Consider the following 13,226-nt stretch of genomic DNA (forward strand, 5'->3'; position numbering starts at 1 on the left):
GGTGACAAGGAGTGTAACACCAGTTCACCTTTATCCGTAGGGTAACCTTTATCCGTTCTTTTTAAGAACAATGTATTTAGGGATACCATGTCGACAGATGATGGTTTCCAACTGCAATATTGTGAAAATAGTACATTTTGAAATTGCTTTCCATTGACGTGATATCCCTGGATACCCTGTTTAGCTACACAACGGATATAGGTTACCCTGCGGATAAAGGTGAACTAATGTTTCCAGTACAAACCATTTTTTTCTTGTTGGACTGGTAAACTGGCAGTTTTATACATTTTGGCGCTAACCAGTTCAAGAAAATAACAAGCAAAATGAGCCATTTTTTTTAGTATCGCCCATTTACAACTTCAAAGGTCCAGTTTCAGGTCCAGACCATATCCTCTGGACCTGAACCTTACCTGTACTAGTACCTGAATTTTCTGTACCGGTACCCACCCCTACTGTAGTACATCAGACTGTTCAATAGAGAGAGACCTCTCATTGACCCAGGGTTATTTACAAAAGTGCTGAGTTCCGTAACAGCGGACTTCTGGTGCAATCTCTGATGTTGGCAGTTTCCCAAGGCCCACATTATCCAGACTAAAAGCATGGAGACACGCACAGTTAGCAGACAGTCATCTCCATCTTTACTGAGCTTACTCAGAGTTCTGCCCTCGTTAAGGCAATACCAATATGATCCGTGGTTTCTCTTCAGGAAATTATGTTGATGATAATTTCTAAACACATGTACAGTAGAAACCAGTTAATTGCGCAACGGATAAAATTTTTGCACACTTCTGCTGATTGCACGAAATCCAAAAATCCTGTGGTCCAGCTTAATAACTTTGCTGTGTTGCACTATTCGGATAATTGCACAGAACGCACTGGCAATTGGGGTATGCAATTCAGCAGCTTCTACTGTATAATCGATGAAAGAGTCCAGCTAACACTGTAGTTATATATTCATCCCTTCTAACTGTAAGTGCTAAAATTGAGGAAGGTTACCTACCTCTGAAATTGCCAATGTACAGTCCAGGAAGGACCTGTCGATTAAAAGAAAATTGAATTTCATTAAAATAATCAGAAATCAAGTCAAACTACAGGTTTACATCTTAATATAAATAAGTATATCATGATGGATGTTTCTATCATTACTATATGTCAATCTAAGATATTGCACAGGCTAATAAATATATTTCTAGCTAGTCATAAGCATTCATTCATTCATCCATCTATTCATTCATTCATTTATCCATCCATTCATTCGTTCATTCATTCATTCATTCATTCATTTGTTCGTTCTTTCGTTCATTCATTCATCAATTCATCCATCCATCAGTATGATCTGCATGAATGTTCTATATTTAAATTTTTGACGAATAATGAATTTTTATTGCAAATATGAGGTACGCGGAAGTTCAAACACAGTTTTTTTTTTCAAACACACAGATGCAGGAATATGTGATATATTCTGTTTACCAAAGCTGGCCCAAGGCACAATCAGATAAGTCCTGAGTGAGTGAGAGCTGAAAGCTGAACAGAGAGCACTTCCTGTGACAAATCTCACCCTGTCACCTGTGGGCAGCCCTCTGGACAGGGCCTGAGTGCTCCAATATCTTGATAACACAGCCTCTTATATAACTTCCTGTTTAGCGTGGGCTCTGAATACTAAGTAACTAAAGGGAGCCTAGCTTGGTCGTGAACAACCCATTCTTATTACCTTTGCCAAGAGGGTTGTGTTTTGGGGAGCATGTGTACTGTCAGTGAAAAGCATAACTCAAGAAGGCCTCAAAGTTTATCTAAGCCAAAATACAGACTTGATATACGCACAAGTGTGAACAGGGCCTAACACTTTGACTTAAACCTAAATAAGAATCCCATAACCTAAAGGAGGTCAAGCATCATCAGCAAATGTATTTCAAAATTATGCAACTCTTTTATAGAAGCACTTGAGTTCTTATAACTTAAGTTCATAGCACAGTAACAAAGTTGTATTTGTGTTGTGTCAGATGTTTCCTCGCCATTGTGTGAAGTTGCCTTTTCTGCTTTTTTTTTTATGACAACAGAAGCCAACTGTCACTCAAATCTCTGGCTGTTCCCAAAGTCTCAAAATTTATATTCCTCAAACAAGTTACAGCTGCAAATAACGGAAGATATTAAATAAGATGGAAAGATGACATTAGGTACTGCCGTAATCTGTAGATGACGAATGTCCTGCTACAGACACTCTCATCACACACAATCAGAAGATACAAAATCATCTCATCGTACTGCCGTAATCTGCAGATGACGAATGTTCTGCTATAGACACTCTCATCGCACACAATCAGAAGATACAAAATCATCTCATCGTACTGCCGTAATCTGCAGATGACGAATGTTCTGCTATAGACACTCTCATCGCACACAATCAGAAGATACAAAATCATCTCATCGTACTGCCGTAATCTGTAGATGACGAATGTTCTGCTACGGACACTCTCATCACACACAATCAGAAGATACAAAATCATCTCATCGTACTGCCGTAATCTGCAGATGACGAATGTTCTGCTACAAACACTCTCATCACACACAATCAGAAGATACAGAACCATCTCATCGTACTGCTGTAATCTGCAGATGACGAATGTTCTGCTACAAACACTCTCATCACACACAATCAGAAAATACAGAACCATCTCATCGTACTGCCGTAATCTGCAGATGGCGAATGTTCTGCTACAGACACTCTCATCGCAATCAATCAGAAGATACAGAACCATCTCATCGTACTGCCGTAATCTGCCGATGACGAATGTTCTGCTATAGACACTCTCATTACACACAATCAGAAGATACAGAATCATCTCATCGTACTGCCGTAATCTGCAGATGACGAATGTTCTGCTACAAACACTCTCATCACACACAATCAGAAAATACAGAACCATCTCATCGTACTGCCGTAATCTGCAGATGACGAATATTCTGCTACAAACACTCTCATCACACACAATCAGAAGATACAGAATCATCTCATCGTACTGCCGTAATCTGCAGATGACGAATGTTCTGCTACAAACACTCTCATCACACACAATCAGAAGAAACAGGATCATCTCATCGTACTGCCGTAATCTGCAGATGACGAATGTTCTGCTACAGACACTCTCATCACACACAATCAGAAAATACAGAACCATCTCATCGTACTGCCGTAATCTGCCGATGACGAATGTTCTGCTATAGACACTCCCATCACACACAATCAGAAGATACAGAATCATCTCATCGTACTGCCGTAATCTGCAGATGACGAATGTTCTGCTACAGACACTCTCATCACACACAATCAGAAAATACAGAACCATCTCATCGTACTGCCGTAATCTGCAGATGACGAATATTCTGCTACAAACACTCTCATCACACACAATCAGAAGAAACAGAATCATTTCATCGTACTGCCGTAATCTGCTGATGACAAATGTTCTGCTACAAACACTCTCATCACACACAATCAGAAAATACAGAACCATCTCATCGTACTGCCGTAATCTGCAGATGACGAATGTTCTGCTACAAACACTCTCATCACACACAATCAGAAGAAACAGAATCATCTCATCGTACTGCCGTAATCTGCAGATGACGAATGTTCTGCTACAAACACTCTCATCACGCACAATCAGAAGATACAGAATCATCTCATCATACTGCTCAGTGCTGTAATCTGCAGATGACAAATGTTCTGCTATAGACACTCTCATCACACACAATCAGAAGATACAGAATCATCTCATCGTACTGCCGTAATCTGCAGATGATGAATGTTCTGCTATAGACACTCTCATCACACACAATCAGAAGATACAAAATCATCTCATCGTACTGCCGTAATCTGCATATGACGAATGTTCTGCTATAGACACTCTCATCACACACAATCAGAATAGGGGTGGTTACAAAATAGTTTTTTCTTATTGGTCCGGTCCGGAAAAAACGGACCTAAAAAAATCGGTGGACCGGATGTTGGACCTATTGGTAAATGAACTGATTATATTATCAGGTATTCACACGTTTTAGGGCTTACCGGTCGAGGAAAATAACAAGAGCGAAGCAGAGTAGAGTCTATATAGTCATTTGTACCAGGCAGTTAGCCTTGTAAGATTTCAAAATGCCAGTGGGGAGTCGAATACTCAACAGATTTCTTTGTAGCGAAATGGACCATTGTTTTCAGTATCGTCCATTCCCAAGTACTCACATACTGAATCAGGTCCAGGTTCAGGTCCGGACCTGGACCTGATCCTTTGGACCTGAACCGGACCTGGACCTGAATTTTCTGTACCGGTACCCACCCCTAAATCAGAAGATACAGAACCATCTCATCGTACTGCCGTAATCTGCCGATGACGAATGTTCTGCTATAGACACTCTCATCACGCACAATCAGAAGATACAAAATCATCTCATCGTACTGCCGTAATCTGCCGATGACGAATGTTCTGCTACAAGCACTCTCATCACACACAATCAGAAGATACAGAACCATCTCATCGTACTGCCGTAATCTGCAGATGACGAATGTTCTGCTACAAACACTCTCATCACACACAATCAGAAAATACAGAACCATCTCATCGTACTGCCGTAATCTGCAGATGACAAATGTTCTGCTATAGACACTCTCATCACACACAATCAGAAGATACAAAATCATCTCATCGTCGTACTGCTGTAATCTGCAGATGACGAATGTTCTGCTACAAACACTCTCATCACACACAATCAGAAGATACAGAAATCATCTCATCATACTGCTGTAATCTGCAGATGACAAATGTTCTGCTACAGACACTCTCATCACACACAATCAGAAGATACAAAATCATCTCATGGTACTGCCGTAATCTGCAGATGACAAATGTTCTGCTACAGACACTCTCATCACACACAATCAGAAGGTACAGGATCATCTCATCGTACTGCCGTAATCTGCAGATGACGAATGTTCTGCTAAAGACACTCTCATCACACACAATCAGAAGATACAGGATCATCTCATCGTACTGCCGTAATCTGCAGATGATGAATGTTCTGCTATAGATACTCTCATCACACACAATCAGAAGATACAGAACCATCTCATCGTACTGCCATAATCTGCCGATGACGAATGTTCTGCTATAGACACTCTCATCACGCACAATCAGAAGATACAGAATCATCTCATCAAGACAGCCAGTCTCCATGAACTTCTGCAGATAGGGGTAATGAAGTAGGGATGCTCCATTTGTTGTGTGTGTGGGATGGCATTCTACTTTGGGATGTTTCATGTAACAATCTTACAGGGTTTGTGTTTCTATAATCGGTACATACAGTGTGTACAGGAAAAAGGCCTTACATTGTTCTTTGTAGTTTAATGTGTAACTTGTAGTGCAGAAAAAGTAGTTTTCTAGGGGGTTAGATAGCCAAGCTGCACAATGGTAGGTAAGAAAAACTTGAAAGTTCATCTGTATTTAAATTGGTAGAAGTCAAGTGTAATTCAACTGTAAATATCAAAAATCGGACTCACCCAAATTTTCGACTGAACAGCACCAGTCTTATAACCTTCAAACTTCACTTAAGTCAATAAATGTCACTAAGCAACTCATATAGACTTAAATGTATGCACAAGTGGGAACTAAAGTACATGTAGTGGTAAGTCGGGCAAGGAAATCGAACTGAATCCTTTTCAGCACCAAGGACAGGTTATATAACAACTGCTAAAAGAGTGTTTCAAGTCACTGTAGACAATAGATTACTGATGTCAATGAAGATTAGACATTTAGGTAATAAGATATGCTAAAAAGCAGTTACTCAACCAACTGGATATGATTTTGGAAATGGTCAAATGTTTCAAACAACATCCGAGTGTCACTGACGAAAAACAACGGATGTTGTTTGAAATATCTGACTGTTTCCAGAATCATATCCAGTTGATTGAATAACTGCTTTTTGGCATGATAGATACCTCACTGCCAAAAAGAACTACAAGGCATACTAAAAAGGGAATCCAAGCTCGTTTGATTATTAATAAGATTTCAATGTCTGTTTCAGAGTATAAAAACAGATTTTCAAAATGAGATTTTCAAAGATAGAAAAAGTTGTACAAATACTAACAACTTGTAAACAAATGACCAGAGTTATTCAGACATAAGTCATGACTAGCTAATTTTTATTTTGGGGATTAAAAAGATGCAATTGGAATCCAGATGTTTAAGATATGAAACAACTCCTAGAAAATAGATGAAAATACTATCATATCACAAGCTGTGCATGATAGTAAGTTATGGCACCAAAGGAGAGAAAGAGCTACAGTACACTTTTTATCCGATCTGTTTTGAGATATGATCAAATGCTATAGTATACAGTTGTGAACAATAAATAAAACACAGCATTGACAGATCCGTGCGACCGCCCCCCTCAAACAACATGCACTCTGTCTGCCCTGTCAGAAGGTTTGATTTACAAGACAGGAAACCATGTGTACCTAACGGATTACATTTCCTTTGTATGTGATGCAAACAGGCTTGTGCAGTTGTGGTATATTGGGCTAGTTTCCCACATGGGGTTATTTATAAATTATATGCCAAGCAGGTTCTTTCAAGTGGTAGGTCATTGACCCCAGCCTTTTAAATGTAGGAACAAGTACATCCTGGACCAGTTTGGTGGCACTGCAAAAGGAAGGGGTATATTTTGTTTGGTAGCAGGTCCGAGTAGAATATGTTCACGGCGGGAAGTGTCAAAAGTGCTGGTACAAAGCCGTGGGAACAGGATTTCTGGACGTGAAAATATTTGTTTATGACAAAGGCATTAAAGTTTTCATGTCTTCATATCATTTTGTGACGCCTGGAAATTAAAAATGAATGTTGTGGCAGTAATTTCCCATAAATCTTACATATTGTTTAAATACTTAATCTAAAATTCACTTTTATTACTTTTTGTGCCTTCACTATTTTTCAACATTAACTTTTTTTTATAAAAGTATTAAAACTAAAAATTAAAAGTCTACAACTTACAAGGTCCCAAATGACCCAATATATCTTCCCACTCACTGACTGGATGGAAAAAAACAGACTGAAGAAGAAGAACTACATATCTTCAGAAATCTATTCCAGAAAGGCTAACATCATATTCATTGGCATCCTGTCCTATTTCAGTCCAAATCTTAATACCGAACGGCTTGAATCAACTTCATACCTGAAAGGATAACAAATCCATGCCGAGAAAAATTGGATCACAAATATTTTCATTACGAGATTCCGCCTCTGCAAAATCCCTTTTCCAAATTAGGGAGCGGATAGGAGACAGACTGATGAAGCCGGGCGGTCTCCTCCCGGTGTTTAATGACAATCTTGCCATCTTAATGAATCCTGAGATATTGGGGGCCGGCCCGTCTTTCAGGAGGTAATTTGGTTACTGATTCATCAGGAGAATGAAGCTGTCTAGTACAGATGGGTTTCAAGGAGAATTGATTAGAGTTGAGCAAGGGGATTCTAAGAAATGACGTCCCAAGTACACGGTGAAGGAACAACTCAAGGTCTTTCTGATTACATTGGTTGAATTAGCTACAGTAACTGCAAAAGGGGAAATGTGTAATTATGATTATGAATTTTGTAACAGTGTTTATTGGACATGTACGCATCTATATGTGTATGACTATCACCACACAGTGCTCTTGTCTGATGTGAAATTATGATATTGCAAATAAGAATGATATACACATTAGTATCGCACATGAGTGAGTAAAACATTAGTATCACAAATGAGTAAAACTTATGCGTTACATGACACTATCCTTGACTAGTAAATGCACCAGGGACTGGTGTGCTTAAAAGATAACTTCCGTTTTAAAATGCACGTTTTCCTTGGAGCCTTAACCTTGACATGGTCAGCCTGAAGGTCATCTGACAGATTTATAAGGGATGAAGATGTTATTTTCCCGCCATCAAGGTCACCTTCAGAGAGTGGCACCATCTTGTGACTACCAATGGTAGCCCGGCAGCGATGATGTCATGGCAGACGCACATGTACAAGTACATGGGTAGATTTCAGCTTCATATGACCCGGGGTCAGAACTACATCCAGCTAACCTTAACAGATTTGGGCAGTTATGCGAGTTCTTGATAGGAAAAATATGTCAAGAGCGATTTCCAAGTACCATGTGTGGTAACAAGGCTTGTTGTTGTGTTTTAAAGTATTCCAAAGGCAAGGGGACACACTGGCTATGATTAGTATGAATGGAGGACAGTTACCATACACACATGCTTGCTCTATATCATCATGTATAGGGGATATGCGTAAGCAATGTGCGTGATACCAACCAAATACAGTTCTACAACTGTTACATACAAATTTAATGATCGTTTTAATGATAAGATGTTACTAAGTAGGCACCAAATCTATTCACTGCCTAGTATCACCCAAAATTCCCTGTGAAACCAATTTTAGACAATTACAATTTACGTACGTAACTGTTGTACAGTACTTAATTAAGGACCTGTGTATTTCAGTGATCACAGCACAGTTTTATCATTCTCAAGAAATAAATTTCTTTCTTTCCTTTAAATGAAGAGACCTAACTTAAATGAATGAATTAAGTTATAGGAATTTGCAATGAAAAGTATTTCTAAATAGGATAGAGCAGCAGTGAGGTCTGCTTCTTTGTTGCCAAGAAAGAAAAGTTGAACTATTGCCTAATAAACGTCTTTCCTCGAATTATATTTGGAAATTAACATTCAATATCAACTTTGAACAAAGAAATGCAAAGAAGGGCCCTTTTCCCATAATTGGTAGTCCACTGCAGCTTCCGTTTTTTTAGCACTTCTTTAAAATACAAAGCCAGATACTTCCTCCATCTACACAAGGCTCGAAATACCACCTTCATAATTATGCAGGTTAGTGCAGGTAGAATTGAGCTGTACAGGTATTTCTGGTGTCTACCTGCAAAGGTCCATGTACTGGGTTATATACATAAATGTCTTATGATGTTTGTGTATGTGGATAATGTTATATTAGCTGCATTGACTGTTACTACCAAAATAGTATAAAGGAAAAAAATAGTAATGGTTCCTGAACAGTTTTACAGTAGTATGATCCATACTTCCTAAATTTAGTGTGGTGCAGGTAAAATTTGTCTGGTGCAGGTAATTTTCAATGTTACCAGTGCAGGTATGCAGAAAAAAATGATTTCAAGCCCTGCATCCCCTCCAAGGAATAAGGTACTAACTTATATTTGTTATAAGATTAAGGACTCTTCCTACCGCAACATCTAGCTTACGGTTTCTAAGAAGCTATAGCAACCTACTACAAAGACAAACGACCCAAGCCTAACTCATTCATCACAGTACATGCTACATAAATCCCCACAGACAGCCAATCCCCAGTATTACCTCAATGGGTTTCCTGTCAGTTACTCTGATCAATACAAACATAATATGATGTGTTGAGAGTAGCATTAGCTATAGTAGCCTGACCTATATACATGTTGTGGGCCTCATTACAAGACGTAAAAAAAAAGCTAGCCTGGTACTAGTATCCAGCCGTATTATAGCTTCCAATTTCGCCAATAATATTATGCTTTGATTCAACAGAGAATGACTGATGATGAAGGCTAGACATCCAGGTACTAGTGGCATTTTAGGTACACAAGTTAACAGTTGCACAAGCAAACAACTGGATAGATGAGTAGCGATAATCATATCTAGAGGATGACTTTTTTTAGCCTGGTATCCAGCTGCATTAAGGCTCCCGAGTCTCTTCTGTCATCTCCGAAAATATGTATTTGTGGAGAGGACAGAAGAAACGATAATAGTCTATAAAACGGCTGGATACCAGGCTAAAAAAAACAGTCATCCTCTAGATATTGGTACTAGTACTCATCTATCCAGTTGTTAGCTAATGTAACTGTTAACATTGTGTATCTTACCACTAGTACCTGGATGTCTAGCCTTCATCATCTATGTCATCCTCTGTTGAAGCAAAGCATAATATTGACGAATACTACTCATACTTGTACTGATATTGTGCCAGTTTGCTTGTCAGTTTTCAAACAAACATACGATGGTGGGCACATATTCCTATTGGTAAGTGAGCTGTAATCCTTTAATTAATTATGCACACCTAGTGTTTATGCTTAAAGTTCCTATTACAATTCTTTTAAAAACTGAAGGTATATTATTACTAGAACATGCATAGGGAGGGCTCGAACCCCAATCCTCTGGGACCACGACATTTGACCCATATTGTGGTTGGCAGGGTTGCAGACCACTAAGCCACGATCTGCCACAAAACAACAGCAATGAATGCTATAGAAGAATTTCAGACTTCTGACTTCATGTTTTGATAATTATGGAACAAGTTATCAATGGTTAACACAATATGAAACTTTGTTCTTTCGTAAAATTCATATTGTGAGTGGCAGGTCTGCGGACCACTATGCCATGATCTGCCACGAAACAACAGTGCCATAGAAAGATTTTAAGATGTTATGTTTTGATAACTATACAATAAATTATCCATAGTTTAACTTTAGTTTAATACTTTGTTGTTTCGTAGTACTAGTATTCTGTGTCATGTTGCAAGCACTTTCTATCATCAGCTCTTCTGCATTCAGAGTTCAAGTCGCGAACTTCGAGGCATTTTTGTCTAAATATTTTGAAAGATGATATATCGGAGGTGACTGGCTACCTTGCACTAAATGTCTGCATTGGGGGTACTGCATTATCAATTACAAAATAACTATTGGCTCTTTCTTATACACTGTTGCAAGAGTCGTAACGCATCACACAAAATTAAGACACGTCTATAATAATATCAATAAACTGCAATGACACCAACCCTTTGCAGTTTTGTTAACTTAACTGTCTAATTATGATTGAAGTAAAAAAACAAGCATACATCATATATGATATAACATACAATTCATTAAAAGCATGAAAAAGAGTACAGTATCAAACTAACAGATCTTAATTCACACACACTGTTGATACTCATTCAACAAGGCCATCTGTGATCATTGCAAACTTGACCCTCAATATTATGTACCTTGGTCAAACACACATAATTTGGCACACACACACACACATACACAAGATACAGTACACACACACAAGTTGCTCTGACAGTAACTAAAGAAATGTTTACGTAAAGACGTTTGTCTTACCTTGTTCATACCATTTCCCATGTCTCCTTTCCTCTTCCGTTCGTTTGTGTGTCACAATGCAGTGGCCACGCCCCCCAAATTACCCAACAATTAACACTGCCCGTCCCTATCCGGTGCTCTTGTCGCCTAGCTCGCTCTGAACCACCGTCTGTCGTCCGTTCACGGTCCGTAATACAATCCCCAAACACTCTGATCAGCCACTAATTTGCCCCGAAAGTGTAGCCGCTGGGAGAAAATCTCGCCAAACTAATTTGGTCCCACCTGAGTGATTGATTGACAAGTAAAAGGGACGATGTTATAAACGTTGTCATGCCGCCATCAATCCACTCGGCGGGAAAAAAACTCAATCTTTGCGCGGCTCAGCCGAGCTCTCGCCTGAAAATACGCATCCTGGCAGTCAGAGGCCGCTCACACGGACTTATAAAGGCTGGTTTCTGGCACGACGTAGGAAATTCTTTGCCCGAATCGGGACAGGGTGGCGCCGGGCTGGTTCTGGGCAAAACTGGGCAGCTTCTGTCTCATAGGGGTCACTTCCGGGTCACGGGAGGGCTTCCGGTTAGAAGGTCTTTGAGCGGTTACCAGTACACTGAAAATGTACTTTGAACGTACATTTATACCGATACAGACTGAATTATGAGGATTTGATGATTTTAGATAGTTTATCACTTATCCGATTGCATTGCATATAGTTTAAGGAAACCAAAAATGAAGTTTTGAAAATCATTGTATCTTTCAGAAAACTTTGGAACTCCATACATAGCCTACGCTGAGAGGGTGTTGGTATGGACGCCAGTTGTTGGTGACACAAAAAAACGACTGTCAACATTGAATATTTTCTCGTCTTCTGCTCTCTTGTAGGGTCGAATTGAAGTAAAGAAGCCTGTAAGAATTCACTAGGTGATAGTTTTGAAACATCCAGCCATGTCAAGGACTCAAAAACAGGTATGAAAAGAGATTTGTATGCCATAGATAAACTAGCCCCGCGCCCCCCTCCCCCTGTCGGAAAATGAAATATTTTGCAGATGTAATTTTGCTGTGTGTGTATTCCTTTCATTGTTTTCATGTCACGTCAACTGCGTTTGGCTCGTAGAGGCACGAAGCGTGTTATGACACGTTATAGTCTATGTATGAAGATCTTTATATCGTGGAATAATGCCAGTCAAAAACAATCAAAACATTGCTAACGTTACATGTAGATTTGTTGCTAACGTCATAGTAGAATATCATACTAGTAACAACAAATTAAGACCTAAGGTTTGGATACACGATATGTAGAAATTAAATTCAAAACATTCTGTATACTAATGCATTTGACCCATTTATGCTTTTCCAGTGTATTCTAGAGTACATTGTGTGTCTGTCTGCATGGAGGTCATTTTACTGGCAAACATCGACCACTGATTTTTAATTTAGTGCAGTGCAGCTGATTATACCCTCAAAGTAGAGGTTTGGCTCCGGCTATGTTTTGTCATGTGTTTTGGACACTTTTGTGATGCTCTCTATTTTGTCCCATTTGCTAGCCCCTAGAAAAGGGGACAAATTAGAAAGCCTGACAAAAATGGTCTAACACACGTCTGCAAGGAGAGTAGCTAATGTCATCTCCGAGCATATTTTGGGATAGCTTGGTATCCAGCCGTAATATAGCTCCTGAGTCTCTTCTCTCCTCTTCTAAGAGCTATATTACGGCTGGATACCAGGCTAATTTTGGGAGGCAAAATTTTGCTGTGCATTTCTATTACTGGAGGCAGTGCCACTGTGAAAGACATAACAATTTTGCTGATTCACCAAATATTTCAGTTCGACACAATTTGTGAGTAATGTTCACGTGATGGTCCTGCTAATAGAATTACCCATTTCCGTAGCCGAGCTATCTTGGGAGACCGATACAGAAGAAGACAATTGGGTGAGTCACTGAGTCACATCTACTCACATGACGGCTAAAAAAAGTGATAATCTGTTTAAAATTATATTTGCATGACATATGACACAAAGAATGCCAAGAAAAGGTCGCTTTGTCTTTAATGCATGATGGGCCTATGCATTGCAT

At 39.2% G+C, this 13,226-nt stretch overlaps 2 protein-coding genes across 4 annotated transcripts in view; one reads left to right on the forward strand and one right to left on the reverse strand.

The window, feature by feature from the left end:
• The window catches only part of LOC118417529 (dual specificity protein phosphatase 22-like), a 28,612-nt gene extending 17,262 nt beyond the window's left edge, over positions 1 to 11,350 (reverse strand). For all 3 annotated transcript variants that reach the window (XM_035823116.1, XM_035823114.1, XM_035823112.1), the window contains exons 1-2: positions 11,180 to 11,350; positions 1,001 to 1,034 (exon numbers count right to left, since the gene is read on the reverse strand). In XM_035823116.1, the coding sequence (XP_035679009.1) occupies positions 1,001 to 1,034; positions 11,180 to 11,200 (55 nt within the window). In that variant the 5' untranslated portion in view covers positions 11,201 to 11,350. The remainder of the gene's footprint in view (positions 1 to 1,000; positions 1,035 to 11,179) is intronic.
• A 258-nt stretch (positions 11,351 to 11,608) lies between these two features.
• Positions 11,609 to 13,226, forward strand: part of LOC118417530 (probable tubulin polyglutamylase TTLL9) — an 11,165-nt gene continuing 9,547 nt past the window's right edge. Inside the window, exons 1-3 of the mRNA XM_035823117.1 lie at positions 11,609 to 11,742; positions 12,038 to 12,121; positions 13,042 to 13,082. Coding sequence (XP_035679010.1) covers positions 12,101 to 12,121; positions 13,042 to 13,082 — 62 coding nt within the window. The 5' untranslated portion in view covers positions 11,609 to 11,742; positions 12,038 to 12,100. The remainder of the gene's footprint in view (positions 11,743 to 12,037; positions 12,122 to 13,041; positions 13,083 to 13,226) is intronic.

Source organism: Branchiostoma floridae, chromosome 6 (genome assembly GCF_000003815.2).
Source record: "Branchiostoma floridae strain S238N-H82 chromosome 6, Bfl_VNyyK, whole genome shotgun sequence".
NCBI lineage: Eukaryota > Metazoa > Chordata > Leptocardii > Amphioxiformes > Branchiostomatidae > Branchiostoma > Branchiostoma floridae.